This window comes from Garra rufa, chromosome 7 (assembly GCF_049309525.1).
Source record: "Garra rufa chromosome 7, GarRuf1.0, whole genome shotgun sequence".
In the NCBI taxonomy this organism is placed as follows: Eukaryota; Metazoa; Chordata; class Actinopteri; order Cypriniformes; family Cyprinidae; genus Garra; species Garra rufa.
In genome coordinates, this window is record NC_133367.1 from 6058348 (window position 1) to 6076491 (window position 18144).

An 18144-nucleotide genomic window follows, 5' to 3' on the forward strand; every position below is an offset into this window, starting at 1 on the left:
ATATTGTTGAATATAAACCTGTCTACAGATTGCCAAGCAATTTAGTAAGCACATTAATGTTCCTTGAAGATGCACAAAACTTAGTATAGGAAATGGAAGTAACACAGTAGTGAACACACACCCGGAGCAGTGAGAAGCCGTATTGCTGTGGCACCCGAGGAGCAGTTGGAGGTTACTCAAGTGTCTGACCTCAGTCGTGGTATTGAGGATGGAGAGAGCGCTGGTTATTCACTCCCCCCACTGACAATCCCTTCCTGAACCTAAGACTCGAACCCACAGACTTTGGATTACAAGTCCGACTCTCAAACTATTATATAGGTGCACCAATCTCAGCCAAAAATGCCTGATTTTAACAGATGTAATTAATGGACTGACATGATGTTTAGGTGGTGCATTCAAAATCCTTTAAGAGAGATGTGATTTGATTAAATAAAAAGTGCTGCATGTTTTCAAGTCAGGTGCTGTGCTGATTTGTGTACTGCCCTTACCCAGGGGACCCTGCTGATAGAAAATTAATTGGCATTTTCAATAAACCTGTCTGGTGTTTTTGAGAGCAATAAAAAATATACAAATATTTTTACATTTAAGAAAATGCATAAATTTACATTTATTTAAAAAAAATTATGTTAATAATAATATAATTTAATATAACAAATTAATAAATGATACTTTTAACCTGTCCCTTTTCTTTAAATGTGATGTTAAATTTTTTTTAAGTTATCATTTTTCAAAACTTTATTATTTATTTGTATTTTTTTGTGAAAACCTGTATGTATCTAAACTGTAAATCAAGTCATATTTCAGATTAATATGACCATAGACACCGCTTATTCATTCACTCGTGGTATTCATGTTATTTGTGAAGGTCTTATAAATCACTTTAAAAGTCTTACATTTAATTTAAACAAATTCTGCAGGTACTGTTATAAGGACATTGTACATTACACTTGCATTAAGTACTTGTATAATGGATAAGACAGTATGTAACAGAAAAAAATGATGTTATGATTTATCTTTATGTTGTATGTTATTACAGTTGACAATTAACTTGATTCTCTGTTCTGTTGGTGCTTCTCAAGTGAAATTTACCATGGCCCAGTGTTGTTAAATACAGCCTTATGGCTTGTTTGACCAATATGCACACACAGAATGTGGTGTATTTTCACTGGTATTGATGTGAACAGCAACAAATAAAGTATTTTCAAACAAAGATGAGCATTTTATGTTTTCAATTAATTTCCAACAATGTTGTTGACTGATTGCACAAATACTATTTGAACTGAACTGAGCCGATGATGGTGACATCACTGAATCAGTGAGGAACTGACTTTAACTGAAAATTGAGTGTTTACTATTGTCCCTTTGCATTATTGACACACTATTTCCCTTATAAGACAGGAAATTTAATTCTGTAAAGCTGATTTGACATTATTTATTGTAAAAGGCACTATACAAATGAAGTTAATAACTTTTACATACATTGTTGTTAAAATAAAATTTGATATGGTTCATACAAGGTAATAGCTTGAGAAAAAATTATACATGGAATTTTGTTTCCTTTGAAATCACACTGCATTATTAATTAATAACTTTATGGTATGTGTTTTTGCTTATATTCAAACAACCTGATCTTGCTTGTAAGAGCTCTTGCATGCCATCATGAAAATAAGGTTCAAAGTTTGGCCATGTCAATTTTACCCTGAGTCATTTTGTAGGGTTCTGTAAAGGTATATGCTTGGGTAAAGTCATGTCCATTAAAACATTGTTGTAGGACTAAAGCAATTGCATTGGCTAATAAAACAGATTCTGTCATTGTATATACTCTGAAGGTTGGCCACTATTTCCACATAAAAAGGAAAAACAAACAAACAAAAGGCTTAATTTTATATAGGCAAGGCAAGGCAAGGCAAGTTTATTTATATAGCACATTTCATACACACTGGTAATTCAAAGTGCTGTACATAAAAAGGAATTAAAATCACAATAGCATAAAAATTTAAAATAATAATCACAACAATAAAAACAAAATTAAGAACATTTAAGATGATTTAAAAAAAAATAATCCCAAAAAATCCCATATACTGGGCCTTGAAAGTGCTCTCTAAACCAGGCCTGGGATGGCTTGTGTAAATGAAAAGAAAACAATTAAAACTTTGTTGAAGAGACAAACCAAATACATCATTGGAAAGGTCTTGGCCTGGAGAGTAACATATGTCAGTATGAAGATTCTACATGGCTCCTGCTTTCTAAATACTGACTTTTAAACCTCAACCTCGGACCATATTTGAAGGTTTATAATCCGGCAATAAAAAAAGTCTACAGACGTGAGACTAACTGTTTTATAGAGTTCTGGACCCCAGCTATCATGTGAACAGTCACTATTGGGAACCAACTGGGGGCACTGTCAAAAATGACCAAAAAACATTTTTCCCCCATTTAACAATAATTATCTTAAAATCTTATAACACCAAATGTCTTTCCCAACCCCTAAAAACCCTAGCAGTACTTGCAGTTTAATACTGCCAAGCTGCTTGGTGAACAGTTTTGGAGAATTTGTTCCTAGGAAGAACACTAAGAAGCTCCAAGATTTCAACATTTCTGAAGAGAGCTGCTGATTGAGAAATACAGGTGAACTGAAGAAGCTCATGAAATTACTTTTTTTTTTTCACCTATTTAACCTATATCCCTGCACCTGTTATTTCCTTTGGCAAACTTGCAAAATGATATAAAATTGCAAAATTGTCTTTAAGTATATGTACAGTGGTATGCAAAAGTTTGGGAACCTCTTACAGAATCTGTGGATAATTTTAACAAATAAAAGAGATCATATTCAAAATGCATGTCATTTTTTATTTAGTACTGTCCTGAGTAAGATATTTTACATAAAATATTTACATATCGTTAAAACAAAAAACTGAAATTATTCAAATAACCCCCTTCAAATGTTTGTGAACCCTTGGTCCTTTTGTTTTGTGATGTTGTTCATGAGTTCTTTGTTTGTTCTGAACAGTGAAACTGAGCACTGTTATTCAGAAATATCCTCAAGGTCCTGCAGAATCTTCAGTTTTCCATCATTGTATATTTGAACTCTTCCCAGCAGTGATTGTATGATTTCAGATCCATCTTTTCACACTGAGGACAATTGAAGGACTCAAACACAACTGTTAACAAAAGGTTCGAACATTCACTGATGCTCCAGAAGCAAACATGCATTAAGAGTCAGGGGTGAAAACTTTTGAACAAGATGAAGGTGTCCAAATCGTTCTTCTTTTGTTAAAGCATCATTTTTTTCTGCCATTCAGAAGCAACAGAAGATGACAAATTAAGAACAATTTACCTTGATCTTCAAATTCGAAAAGAAGAAAAAACAGATAAGACACACTAAAAGTGATACATATGTATAATAATAATAAAAAAAACTAAACTAAATAAAACTCACAGTAAAGGTATGCAAGGTAAAGTGAGTAAAATTACATGCTAGAAGAAAACTTTTAAATGTTGTTTAGGAAGGAAATACATCTTTGAGTTGATCTGAATCTCACAGATGAATCTGTTGGTCTTAAAGATGGACTACAGAAAATGTTTCTTATACAAAAGAGAGTCTGTTTTCCTACTCATTATTGTGTCAGGTTTGTTGAGGATGCGGCATGAGTCCTGAAAGATGATCTACTTACTATGAATCCTTTTGGTATGCATGAGTAGATTAGGTGAGTGAGTGAAACTCTTCCCACATTCAGTGCAGTGATACGGTTTCTCTCCAGTGTGGATCCTCTCATGTGCTTTCAGGGTTTCTGACCGACTGAATTTCTTGTCGCAGTGTGAACACTTGTAAGGTTTCTCTCCAGTGTGGATCATCTGGTGGCGTTTTAACTGTTGAGCTGTAATAAAAGTCTTCTTACACTCAAAGCACATGTGATCTCTCACACCAGTGTGTGTCTTCTGATGAACTTTTAAACTCTGGAGACGTGAAAAACTCTTTCCACATACAGAGCATGAATATGGTTTCTCCTTTGTATGAACTCTCAGGTGCCTCTTCAGGCCTGTAGCCCAAAAAAATACTTTTCCACAATAATCACATGCATGCATCTTCTCTCCAGTGTGGGTGTTCATGTGCATCTTCAGGGTTACTTCTAGTTTAAAACTCTTCCCACAACGATCACATATGAATGGCTTCACTTCAGTGTGGATGTTCATGTGTTTCTGAAGGTTTGCGTTTTGTCTGAAACTCTTCCCGCATTGATCACATGTGAATGGTTTCTCTCCTGTGTGAATCTTCATATGAACATTGAGGTTCTGTTTGTATCTGAAACTCTTTCCACACTGATCACATTCGTGCAGTTTCTCTCCAGTGTGGATCTTCATGTGGTCCTTAAGTTGTCCTGTTTGTATGAAACTCTTTCCACACTGATCACATGTGAAGGGTTTCTCTCCAGTGTGGATCATCATGTGAACATTGAGATTTCGTTTGCTCTTCAAACTCATTCCACACTGAGTGCAGGTGAAACTTTTCTTGTCTCTTCTTTTCAGTAAAGAAATACTTTTAGTCTGTGAGCGAGTTTTTTCTCCAGTTTTGACATGATGTTGTTTTTCCTCCATCAGATCTGAAATAAAAGTAAAAACATTACAATATAAATAATTTTAAAAAATCTGAAAAATGTTAAGTGAAAGCAGATAACAGGTACACAAAATTATGATAAATTAGGTGTGTTTTTATAAAATGAGATACTTAAAGAATATAGCTACAAACTTATGTTTCTGTAGTGAGAACGGCTAAATGTTTTAAAACACAATATTAGGATTTATAGCCTATACAACAATACTACAGTCTGTCAGATGGATATTTAATTTACTAAAACAGTTGTAATTACTTAATTTTAACCTTTTGGAACCTGTTAATATAAAACTGCTAAGTTGAAAACCAATGGAAAGTTAAATTTGAATGAAAATCCTCTGGATATTGACTAAATATCTTTGTAAGTGTGGTTTCACTACAGCGGTTCAATGACTAAAGAAACGTTAAAAGCACAGTTATATAAATCTGGGCCTTTCTAGTCTATGACCACCCGATGCTACTGATAACAATGACAAAATATGTGGGAGATCACTGCTATTATAATAATGTATTGTATTGCAATAAATAGCACTTTAATGCTGATGTTGAATCGAGACTAGTTAGCACAAAATGTATAACTAATATAGTTTAATAACAGCATTTCATTATGGTTACACCTGAATTTGTTACAAAACGTATGTATGAGATGATGTAATTGTGTCCAGCATGGATGTAAAATATTATCTGGGAGCAGATCCCCAAGAAGAGAGCCAGAGAAAAGATAACGCCAATAAAAAGAAAAAGAGACTGTGCAACACTTACAATCTTCATGTATCCCTTCCTTTGAGCATATGAAGAAATTACAAATGAGTTTTTGTTACAGAAGTTGGTTTGGGACTGGAAAGTCTTGTTGGTTTCAACCCTATCTTCAAAGCATTCTGGCTTTTAATAGGATTTCCCAGAGAAAGAGGTAAGAATGAAATTCTCATTACTAAAGGATCAAGAATAAACACCAACCTGTTTGTTCTTCAGTGTGTTTCATTCTGCAGGGTTCAGGATCTCTCATGTTCTCACTGTCCATCAATAAACTTTCTCTCTGCAGATTTCACTTCTTCCTGATGCTTTGATGCTCGTCTTCACTTGTGGGCTGATGGGAATATTCCAGCATTTATTGCTGAACTGCAGTGGGAGGAGCTTCACTGAAGGTGTGCTTGTTGTGGGAGGAGCTTCAGTGAAGGAGGAGCAGATCTGACTAAATTAAAGATAAATCAGCTGTGGAGTTTGTTTTTACACTAATTCACACAATTTAAATATTTATGTTCACTCATCTATTCCCAACCAAACATTTCAGTGAATAATTATTTTAAATAAACTGTTTTATTCATAAAAATCTGTTTTTATTTCTAAGAAATACATATTTTAACTCCTACATTTATCTTGCCTCTCATTAATATATGGGCAAAGAAATATAGACACACACACACACACACACACACACACACACAAATAAAATAGAACGTCTAGGTTACGTATGTAACCCCTGTTCCCTGAGGACAGGGAACGAGACGCTGCGTCCTGGTGGACACTTTGGGAACTGCCTTCAGCATGACCGGTTCTGAAACAAATGTATGAAACAACGACAGTGAACTTGACACTGGCCGGCGCCAGCCTATGACATCATCATCAGGCGCCTGCTAGTATAAAGCAGGTGCCTGAGAGCACAACACCATCTTTTTGTCTGACGGAGGTCTGTGCAGGGCCCGAGGCATGGCAACGAGACGCAGCGTCTCGTTCCCTGTCCTCAGGGAACAGGGGTTACATACGTAACCTAGACGTTCCCTTCCGGAGGGAACTCTACGCTGCGTCCTGGTGGACACTTTGGGAACGTTTATACCAACACCGCCATGCCGAGGGATAGGTGATCAAACTGACTGAATGAGGAGTCAAGAAGGAAAATCACCCCTGCTTCAGCGAGAGTCGCTGGGGCCCAGTGACCTGCCACGGCTAGCTCGGCTACCTGTGCACGCAACTCTCAAGCGTGGAGGCCTAGAGGAAGCCTACTACACTTTAGCTCTAAGTGAAGGAGCTCATAAACGCCCTGACCATAAGGGGCGGAGTTTAGGGAATGGATGTCTCGGCAGGGCGGACGCCTGCTCTAGGGACCTGACAACTTTCAGTGCTACAGGTATAGATGGGGAAGCGGAGCTTCTGGAGAATGGAGGCTTCATAAAGACTCTCTAAAAGAGAGGAAGCCTGACAACATTCAATCCACTAGCTCTTAGGAGTGGAGGTCTCAAAATAACCCTCCAGTGAGGGGAGACCTGGCTACACTCACGCTTAGAAGTACTGGAAGCGGAGCCTCTGGAGAATGGAGGCTTCATAAACGACTCTCTGAAAAGAGAGGAAACCTGACAACATTCCATCCACTAGCTCTTTAGGAGTGGAGGTCTCAAAATAACCCTCCAGTGAGGGGAGACCTGGCTACACTCACGCTTGAAAGTACTGGAGGCGGAGCTTCTGGAGAACGGAGGCTTCACAGAAGACTCTCCAAAAAGGAGAGGGAACCTGACCATATTCAATCCTCTAGCTCTTTAGGAGTGGAGGTCTCAACTAACCCTGCCGTGAGGGGAGACCTGGCTACACTCACGCCTAGAAGTACTGGAAGCGGAGCTTCTGGAGAATGGAGGCTTCATAAAAGACTCTCTGAAAAGAGAGGAAACCTGACAACATTCCATCCACTAGCTCTTAGGAGTGGAGGTCTCAAATAGCCCTGCAGTGAGGGGAGACCTGGCTACACTCACGCTTAGAAGTACTGGAGGCGGAGCTTCTGGAGAACGGAGGCTCCACAGAAGACTCTCCAAAAAGGAGAGGGAACCTGACCACATTCAATCCTCTAGCTCTTTAGGAGTGGAGGTCTCAAATAACCCTGCCGTGAGGGGAGACCTGGCTATACTCACGCCTAGAAGTACTGGAAGCGGAGCTTCTGGAGAATGGAGGCTTCATAAAAGACTCTCTGAGAAGAGAGGAAACCTGACAACATTCCATCCACTAGCTCTTAGGAGTGGAGGTCTCAAACAGCCCTGCAGTGAGGGGAGACCTGGCTACACTCACGTTTAAAAGTACTGGAGGCGGAGCTTCTGGAGAACGGAGGCTTCATAGAAGACTCTCTGAAAAGAGAGGAAACCTGACAACATTCCATCCACTAGCTCTTAGGAGTGGAGGTCTCAAATAGCCCTGCAGTGAGGGGAGACCTGGCTACACTCACGCTTAGAAGTACTGGAGGCGGAGCCTCTGGAGAACGGAGGCTTCACAGAAGACTCTCTAGAAAGAGAGGAAACCTGACAACGTTCAGTCCACCAGCTCTTAGGAGTGGAGGTCTCACTAGCCCTTCAGTGAGGGGAGACCTGGCTACACTCACGCCCGGAGGAAAGCCTATACTCGACACTGGGGGTATTCAGTGAGGCTGCATAGCCTATGCAACCCGAACTACCCGAGTGGAGCTTCTGCTCAGAGGGAATCTACGGAGTGGAGGTCCCATGACCTAACTACACTTGACACTGACGACGGCCTGTGAGGCTGAATAGCCTGTGCGGCAGGCCTGTCTAAGTGGAGATCTTCTGAGGAGTGGAGGCTTCGACGAAAGGAAGCCTGGCAACACCCTGTGCCTTCCAGAGAGCAAACTCTAAGAATGGAGGTGCCATGGCACCTCTACACTCAAAACCTGGAGGTATTCAGTGAGGCTGAATAGCCTGTGCAACACAAACTACTCGAGTGGAGCTACTGCTCAGAGGGAATCTTCAGAGTGGAGGTCTTATGACCTACTACACTTTGACGACTCTGAGGATGGAGGTCTGTGACCTATCTACACCCAATACTAGAGGTAGCCCGCGAGGCTGAGTAGCCTGTGTAGCAGAATTACCTACAGGGAGTTCAGAGGAGTGACTGCTCCAAAGGAAGCCAGAAAAGCACTCTGTGTCTTGCAAAGGAAAACTCTAAAAGTGGGGGTCTCGTGACCCACTCCACTTTCAACACTGAGGGTAGTCAGTGAGGCTGAATAGCCCCTGAGTGGAGTTTCTGCAAAGTGGCGGCTTTGGTAAGAAAGAAGCCTGGTACCACTCTGCACCCAGCAGAGGACGACTCTAAGGATGGAGGTCCGTGACCTATCTACACCCAACACCAGAGGTGGTCCGCGAGGCTGAATAGCCTGTGCAGTCGGACCGCCTAATTCTAGTGTGTCTCTGGAGGCAACGAAGGACTCTGAGTGAGGCTGGCAATGTTCTGCGAGCAGCAGAAGGACTCTAAGAGTGGAGGTCCCAAGACCTACTACACTTCAACACTGCAGGCGTTCATCGAAGCTGAACAGCCTAAACGACAGTACTGCCTGAGTGGAGTCTGGAGAGTGGAGGCTTTCTAAAGAGGGAGCCTAACACACCTCCGTGCTTAGCAAGGAAGAGCTCTGAGAGTGGAGGTCTCAAGACCTAGCTACACTCTAGCCTTGAAGGTCATCCGCAAGGCTGACTAGCCTGTGCGACCGAAATACCTTCATTTTGGAGCTCTTCTGGAGAGTGAGGCCTGAGGAGGCCCGACACTCGATCCTGCTAGCAGCGCTATCTGGATTGGAGCTGGAAAACTAAAAGGTTTTTGAGAAAAACCAGCTCAGAGAATGGACACGGAGGAACCCTGCGTGGTCCATGGGAGAAAGGAACCTGCCTTTACGGGAGGGCCCTTACCATGAGTATGGATTTTAGTGAAGTGCCTGAACAGTGCACTTACCACTCACGTGGATTTTAGAGAATGCCCAAAGACTTTGCGTGAGCAAACACCACAAATGTGGTCTTGAGTAGGTGTCCTGAGCATAGCGAGGATCACCAGATTTGCAGTCTCTAGGCGATAGCGGAGCCTGAAAGCGGAGCTTCTGGAGAGGGGAGGCTTCAGCAGAAAGACTCTCTAAGCGAGAGGAGGCCTACGACGCTCTCCCTAGGAAACTCTTCAGAGTGGAGGCCTCAGGTAAAACGCTCTAGGCGAGGGGAGGCCTGACTACACTCGACGCTCAAGAAAGGTAGATACTCACAGTCAGAGCCAATAATAGAAAATCTCGTTTATCATCTAGCTCCGTGTAGTGGAGGCTCCGAGACTACATCTCTAAGGAGAGAAGCCTACAACACTAGTTTTTGGTGAGTGGAAGACTGCACTCCCCAAAAAATAGTCAGCGAGGCACTCATGGGCCTGCCAGCTGCTATAACTGTGAGAGTGAAGGTCTCAGTACTGTTGGTTGTGACAGAGGGGAGACCTATTACACTGTGCTATCAAAGGAGTTGTAAAACTTAAGGGTTTTGGAACCAACTCAAAAAATGGGCACGGAGGATTATCCTGCGTGGTCCAGCCCGTGAGGGATTTGAAGAAGGAACCTGCCTTTACGGGAGGAGCCTTACCAAAAGTATGGATTTTAGTGAAGTGCCTGAGTAGTGCACTTACCACTCACGTGGATTTCAAGTGCTCAAAGACTTGTGTGAGCAAACACCACCAACGTGGATTTAAGAAGGTGCTCTAAGCGTTTCGCGAGAAAGACACCTGTATTATTCCTGGGTGATAGCAGAACCCGGAAGCGGAGCTTTCAGTGAGGGAGGCTTTAATGGTTACAAGCTCTCTCGAACGTAACAAGCCTGGCGATGCTCAACTGAGGAAGCTCTATTGAGTGGAGGCCTAGGTATACACGCCCTCTCGCGGAGGGGAGGCCTGACTACACTCACGCTTATAATGACAGGTCCACGAAAGAGTTCACAAGCTGCCTTGCCTTGTGTTTTCGGCCTGCATTTTCTGGAAAGTGGAGGCTTGACAGAAATACCTCATAAAGAGGGAGCCTAGCAACACTCGACCCAGTAAAAAGCTCTCATGAATGGAGGTCTAAGAATGACCTGGCTACATTCAGCGCTAAGAAGTATCTCTCTCTATATGTCTCTCATATAGAGGACTTCACAGAGAGGAGGCCTTCTAGGCCTGCTACACTCTTTTACTTCAAAGCGGGGCTCTTTTTTTTTTTTTTTTAAAAGAGAGCGGGGGCTTCATCTCTCTCACAGAGAGGGAGCCTTAACGACGCTCTATTCGCCCTAACACACAAACTCCTAGGAGTGGAGGTCTCACATATATGTATATAAAAATACACAGGGAAGGGACCTGACTACACTCATGCCAAAAGAGTATTACTCTTAGCAGGGTTTGAGTGAGCGGAGGCTTCAGTAGCGATCTCTTTCCGCTTGAAGCAGCTTGACAACGCTCAAGAGGGTTTTACATATTCTCGTATGTATATGTATGTTAGATCATGTCTGTACCAAGCTCACTCTTTAGCGGAGGTTTTATTAAAACCTGACAACGCCTAACCCAGAAGGGGGTTTTCCACGAGTGGAGGTCTCTACACACTGTTTTCATTTATAAAACGAGGGGAGACCTGGCTACACTCGGCACTTGGTGGCAGTAGAACTCAAGAGGAGCTCTAAACTGCAATAGTAAACACCCAAGCGGAGCTGGTAGACAAAGAAAACATACACATACACGCTTGAATATTCTATTAAAGTATCTTTACTGTTCACATACCGGGCCAACAGATGGAGCCTCAGTCTCATCGTTGGCCCAGCCCCGGAGTCAAGGGGAAAAGGGAGGGGCAGGTAGCCCCACACTGGTGACCTGGCCTCGTCTCTGGCCCTTGGGCCAGGACGGGCCTGGTTTCCCCCCCGGTGTTTAGGTGGAGGCGTGGACCAGCAAGGGATGTAAACCCCCGGGGCTCGGTCCAGATTTTTCAGCAGATCAGCCTGGTGCGCCTCTGCAACACTGCCATCGTGTGCAGAGGAGCACCGGCCACTGCCGCATATGTGCCTTTGGAGCCTTCAGGGTCGATGTCCCTCGCTCTGAGAGATAGTTCGCCACCGTCAGCGAGAGACATCGTCACATATCCGCGCCCATGCATTCCCTCGACATCAGCATGATTCACATGCCGATGTCTGTGAATGCGGGCTGAATATGGCCTGTCCCATTCCCTCTCGATCTCTTAAGCAGATCAGGAAGGAATGGGAGGCTCACAGGAGTTGGGTTTGTCATGGCCCGGAAGAAACCGCTCGTCTAGTCTGCCGAGAGCGGCCTCTTCCCTCGCGGGCTTCCACTGCAGATACAAGCGGGCAGCCGCGCGGTCCATAACAGACATCAACTCTTCATATGCGGGGCAGGGAGGCTGCATGGGCTCAAACGAGCTCATAATTGTTCCATTTCAACCTCCTGCTCACCCTGGCTTGAAGCCAAAAGAGCACTCGCTGCAGAACCGGAGGATGTGAGAGACAACACATTATCCGCTAGCAGCGCATTCTCGCCTCCGGCTGACATGCGCGAGCGATTAAACGCTCTCTCAAACTCGTCAGCCAGCTCCACCTGTGAGCCCCGCAATCTCAGCCGCCGAGCAGCCTCAGCTGTGGCGGGACCGGAGCAGCATGGGGCAGATGGATGGCCCGATTCCCTCGAGAAAAGGGCCAGACGAGAACGGAGTTTCTTCAAAGTGAAACTCTCACAATGAACGCGCTCCGCTCTTCTAGAGCAGAGCGCGCGTGCTCTTACACCTAAACACACCAAACACGGGTCGTGTGCGTCATCAAGTGTCAGATTTCTCTGACACGGATCCGCACACTTCCTAAACAGTTTTTCTCTAGGCATCGCTGTACTCACTCGTTTAGAACAGAGGACTCTGAAGACAAAAAGATGGTGTTGTGCTCTCAGGCACCTGCTTTATACTAGCAGGCGCCTGATGATGATGTCATAGGCTGGCGCCGGCCAGTGTCAAGTTCACTGTCGTTGTTTCATACATTTGTTTCAGAACCGGTCATGCTGAAGGCAGTTCCCAAAGTGTCCACCAGGACGCAGCGTAGAGTTCCCTCCGGAAGGGAACAAAATATTAAAAAACAAAAAATCTAAAATTAAAGAATAAACAATCATAGAAATGTAATTGTACACATTTGCAAGGTACAAATAAACCACCAACAGATTTGAACTCAACATGTTTTTTGTTTTATATGAAATATGGTTTATCACATGATAATGAAATAAATGCTGTAATGAAACTTGCCTATATCTTCTAATGCCACTATAACTGATTTTGTCCTTTGCATAAGTCTGTAGACAGCAATAAAAAGAGCTTAATGTGGCAATTAACGGATCTGAAGTCATCAGCATAATGAATGAGGTGAAAACAGGATCTATTGCTGTGAAATAAAGAGGCTGATAATATTGATGAGCCTCAGACTATAAACACCCATTAAACAAGCCATTCAGGATCAACAGCAGATCATCTCACTTAATTCTAGATCGTTTGAGTCACAATACTTGCTGATAAGCCTATGATATTGATCTAATATGACTATTTCTCAAATCATAGACAAAAACAGTTAGACAGAAACTAATGTCACTACCCTTACCAAAATTAATCATGGTTTTACTATAAAAAAAAAAAAAAAAAATCATTGCCACTATAGTTAAACCATATTAACCACAAATGAACAGTGGTCTTGCAACACTAACCATGGTAACTTTAATTTGTAGTAAAACTGGTTACAAAAGGTTTTTCTTTTTAATACGGAACACTACGTTTATTGTCTTTAATGTTGGATGATTCTCTATTATACACAATGGTTGGCAACCCTCAGCCAGGCAAAGTAATGATGGAAACAAAAGAAACAGTTGGACATGGAGCCTATGTACATAACAAAGCAGAAACTGTAGAACAAGTATTAATAATAGGAATAGAAAGAATTGAAAGCAAGAAATAAATACAAATCTCAGCATGTGTGATATTTGCAATAAACATAAGGTAGATAACAGTTCAGAACAGGGACAATAATAATGCAGTGTTTAAAGGGGTCCTATTATGCTTTTTCACTTTTTGAACTTTAGCCAGTGTGTGGTGTGTATGTTTGGGCATAAAAAACATCTACAAAGTTACAGATCATAAAGTCCCCTCCAAAGGGAGATGTTTAGTTTTTAAAAAGTCCATTTTCAAGAACTACAACGAACGGCTCATTTGGACTACAGCGTTTGTTTTGCGCTAGCGGGTTGGGGATTCGCCTAACTTTAGCGATGTATTATGCTGCGTTCACACCAAACGCGAATATGCGTCTAAATTCGCGCCTGCCGCGTCTAGTTATTCGCGTGACCACTTTGTGTTCATTCGCGCGTCAAGAGCGAAATCGACGCGCGTAAAAACAAAAGTTTGAAGCGAAATTTACGCGCGTCACGCGCGTCAGAGGCGAAAGTTTCAAACCCCGTTGGCGGCCATCTTTTTTACAAGATTCTGTTGTTGTTCGGTCATTTATCGAGAGAGTCACCGCTGTATTTGCTCTGGAGAGCAGAACAGCTGCGTACGGATCATCGTCGCCGTATTTGGGTCCACCAGACCCTTCGGAGGCGAACCCAGTTCGGCGAGTTTCATCACTTGCTCCAAGAGTTGCGCCTGGATGACGGCCGCTTTCAGCGGTACTTCCGCCTGTCCCGCGCCCAGTTCGATGACCTGCTTTCCCGCATCGGAGCGAGGGGATTTCAGGAGCGGTGGAACTTCCCTCTGTGCGTTGGAGCAGTATATGATGACAGAATTTTCATTTTAAAAGTGAACTACTCGTTTATGTCATTCCTCTTTTGATGTATAATAATTCTATAGGTCTGTGCCATTTTTTTGTTCAGGTTATTACTGTAAAATCTGTTATTTATTTTTGTTTTGATGATAAATGGAGCCAGCCTCCAAAAGTATTTAACCTGTCCTGTGATTTCTTTATTTTCCTCACACAACACTGTCCAGACACACTAAAGTATTCACACTATTATAGTTATTATTGTTCTATATGTTTCATATAATTAAGATTTAGATATGGATTAAATAGCATTCAATACAAAATGAATATGTGTCATATATGTGATAAAACACTTGCTTTGTTGTGCATTAGAACCGCACTAGGCATTTAGTATTCATGTTTCATATTTGAATGAGTGACTCCGGGCGGGCCTGCCGGCCAAGCCCGGATTAACCATACGGGCAACTGGGCAATTGCCCAGGGGCCCACGACATCTAAAGGGCCCAGGACAGCAAGGGCACGAGCAAAATAAATTGCCTTATGTTATTTATCTTATTTACACGAAGGCATGTCATTTCTGTCTCTACATAGTCGCGCGTTTATAATGTCTCTTCCGCGAAAACACGGACGGGATCGCGCACTCCATTCATGAAAACGGAATTTACTATAGCGCGGAATACCACGGAATTCGTCGATTTTTGGATTAATAAATCAAAAGTTGGTCTGTCACTTAATTCAAATCGCGATATGGACTAGTGTCTGTGAAAACTTAAATGCAAAAAGACCGTTTTAATATGAATGGTGGAGACGCGTTTTTTTTTTTACTACGCGCGTACTGAAGCACGCGTGACGCTCACGGTAATTTTTTGCATTTGCACCTCACATGAACAGATAAACTCAATCTCCAAAACTGCTGTGAGTGTCACTTTTACCGTTTCATTTAAGAAAACTAGCATCATATCATACTGTACACACAGAAACTTCACGGCAACCTGTCAAAATAAAAGGTCGGTTCAACATGTAACAACAATATTAGTCTTGTATTCCTTTTGTACAGTATAATGTAGGTGTTTATATATTCCTATTTAAAGAATTTACATAAAACAATATATATGATAAAAAAATAAATATTACAACAAGATTAACCACTTAATTGTAGAAAAAAATACTACAATTATTATTTAAACGTTTTAAACTGAATATAATTTTTCTTCCATGTATTGATTTTAACAGTAAACCTCTGTTTGTTTGCCAAAAATTAAAAGGGTTTATTTTTCATTTGATTAAAAATAAATAAATGTTTACGCTTTCATTTGATTATCAGAAAAATTAAAAGCTCTGGCCACGCCCTAGGACCCACCGGTGGGTCCGCAGGGGGGTCATCGTATTATTTTTAAAAAATCTATTAATTGTTAAGCACAAAACTAGACATATATGGTATTTTTTGAAAGCTTAGAACCTCTGCTTTCTTGCGAATCCCATGATATTTGCATTAATTTTACATAAAAAAAAAAAAATACAGTCTAAATTTGTTATTGCGCAACCTCCCCCCCCCCTCGAGAAAATCAGACAAATAATGATGTTTCATATTTATGGCACACAAACTCACTAAAAATAGACAAGTCATATATCAAATGAAAGCTCTTACTCTCAGGAATATAAATATGTGCTTCACTTCACAGATTTTTCACATTACAGTAAAATATCGAAGAATAATTTCAAAAGAAACACGAAAACTGAAATGACTCCTGTGAACAAGCAAACTTTTGCATCATATTTCTGCACTGATAACTACATCTGTGTTCACATTCTAGCCTAAAATCCTATATCAGCTTTTAGCTTAGGTTGTTTTCTTTAAAATGAGACCATTTTTGTCAGTTTATTCCGAAGTATATGGGTAGGGCGCCCTTTGGTGTGTCTACTGCTTTCAGAAATCAAAAATGAATAATGTAAAAGCACAATTGGAGATTCCTATGCCTCCTTTCAGTCAAAGCTAAATAACTTTTGCTTGGAAGATGTTATCAACAAAATTCTTTTTTCCTGTGTTTACTGCCACCTAGTGGAATCAAAAGAATCCTCCTAAAGGAACATAGACCTAACTGGTCCTTATTTACAGACTTCTAAATAACAACAAAATTAAAACAATAATAATTTTTCTTACTTTTTCTTTGTGTTTATGACAATATTGTAAAAATATGAAATCCAAAATATGCAATATTTTACCCATGTTTTAAAACACTGAATATTTCCTGTCAAATGAGACCATTTTTATCAATTTATTCCAAAGTATGTGGTTAGGGCGCTCTTTTAAGTTCAGGTGTGTCTACTGCATTCAGAAAAAAAAAAAGAGAATTAAAGGAGACTCAAATGCCTCATTTCAGTCAAAGCTAAATAACTTTTGCTTGGAAGATGTTATCAACAAAATTCTTTTTTCCCGTGTTTACTGCCACCTAGTGGAATAAAATGAGACCTCTTGAAGGAACATAGACCAAACTTTTCCTAATTTACAGATATATACATAAAAAAATAATTTAAAAAAATATATAAAAATCTGACTTTTTGACTGTGTTTATGACAATATTACAAACATATACAATACAAAATATGCAAAAATTTACTCATGTTTTAAAATTCAGAAAGTTTCCTGTCAAATGAGACCATTTTTATCAATTTATTCCAAAGTATGTGGTTAGGGCGCTCTCTTAAATTCTGGTGTGCCTAACTCTGAAAAAAATCCAAAATATGCTGCAGAGCTTAAGGGGTTAAAACACATAAGAATTTCAAAAAAAAAAAAAAAAAAAGCAAAAGATTGTTCACAATGTTAAAATAGAGAGTTTTGGACTTATTTTTCACTGAAATAAATGTTTTCGTTTTTACACAAAGTAGGCTAAAGTACCGGGAAAAAAAAGTAACGTTGGCTACTGGCAAATGGTTTGAAAGTGGTTGCTTATCTATTCATTTTTTGTGAAAATGGAGGACACTTCCCTTCCTCTCAATGTAGTGGGTCAATTTTACCAGATTATACTGTACAGATGCTGATGTGTTTTGTTTTCATAGCATCATATGTGAGTGAATGTCTTTGATAGGGGACATAGTAGTACATTTGTAGTTCTATGAGCATTTAAATATTTGTAAATCAAAATATGATGACAGTTAGGATTTGAAGTATTGAGTATATTTACTGTATATTACAGTAATATATTCTATATATGACCATATTATGGTGATCCTGGGGTCGTGATGATGGGGCCCTTGAATATTGTTGCCCAGGGTACAACAAAGTGTTAATCTGGCCCTGCTGCCGGCACAGCATCAAGCAGGCTCCTGATTGGTTAACGCGGCGCGAATTGACGCAGAAGTTCAGATTTTTCAACTCGGGCGGCAGACGCGAATTCGCGTCAAACGCATGATGCACAAAAAGCACAATTCGCGCGTATCGCGCGTAACGCGCCAGACGCTCAATTCGCGCCATTCGTAAAATTAAATTAATTAAATTAAATGTGTTCAGAAACTCAATTAATTATAATGAACCTTACGTTTCTACATGCAAATAAAATTTTTTTTTATTTTAGTTGATTTTAGTTCAGTTTTACAGGTTGCTGTGATGTAGATAAATGTGCTGTCCGCAATCTACCATTTAAGGTTTAAATTGTTTTCAATCTAATGTCTATTAAAAGAGAAAAACTAAGACAAACTCATTACCTTATGTCGGTTTGAAAAAGACAAAACAGCACTTTACCTTTTATTTAGAGCTGCAATTAACATTTATTTTTCATTGTTCAATCAAGAATATAGTTATAATTTATGTTTAAAATCCTACATTTAATTAGGGTAAATAAGCAGTTTGTGATCCTCAAGAATGTTTAAAAAAGTTCAAATTAGTACTGTGTATTAGTGTAGTACTGTGTTAGGTAAAAATGGGTTTGGGATAAAAAAAAAAAAAAAAAAAATATATATATATATATATATATATATATATATATATATATATAT

The 18144-nt window shown here is 40.5% G+C and overlaps 2 protein-coding genes across 2 annotated transcripts in view; one reads left to right on the forward strand and one right to left on the reverse strand.

The window, feature by feature from the left end:
* LOC141338689 (uncharacterized) overlaps window positions 1-4596 on the reverse strand; it is a 227801-nt gene extending 223205 nt beyond the window's left edge. Inside the window, 1 exon segment of the mRNA XM_073844299.1 lies at window positions 3749-4596. Within this exon segment, the coding sequence (XP_073700400.1) occupies window positions 3749-4596 (848 nt within the window).
* LOC141337866 (uncharacterized) overlaps window positions 1-18144 on the forward strand; it is a 287141-nt gene that overhangs the window by 259723 nt on the left and 9274 nt on the right. The gene's annotated exons all lie outside the window — the stretch shown is intronic.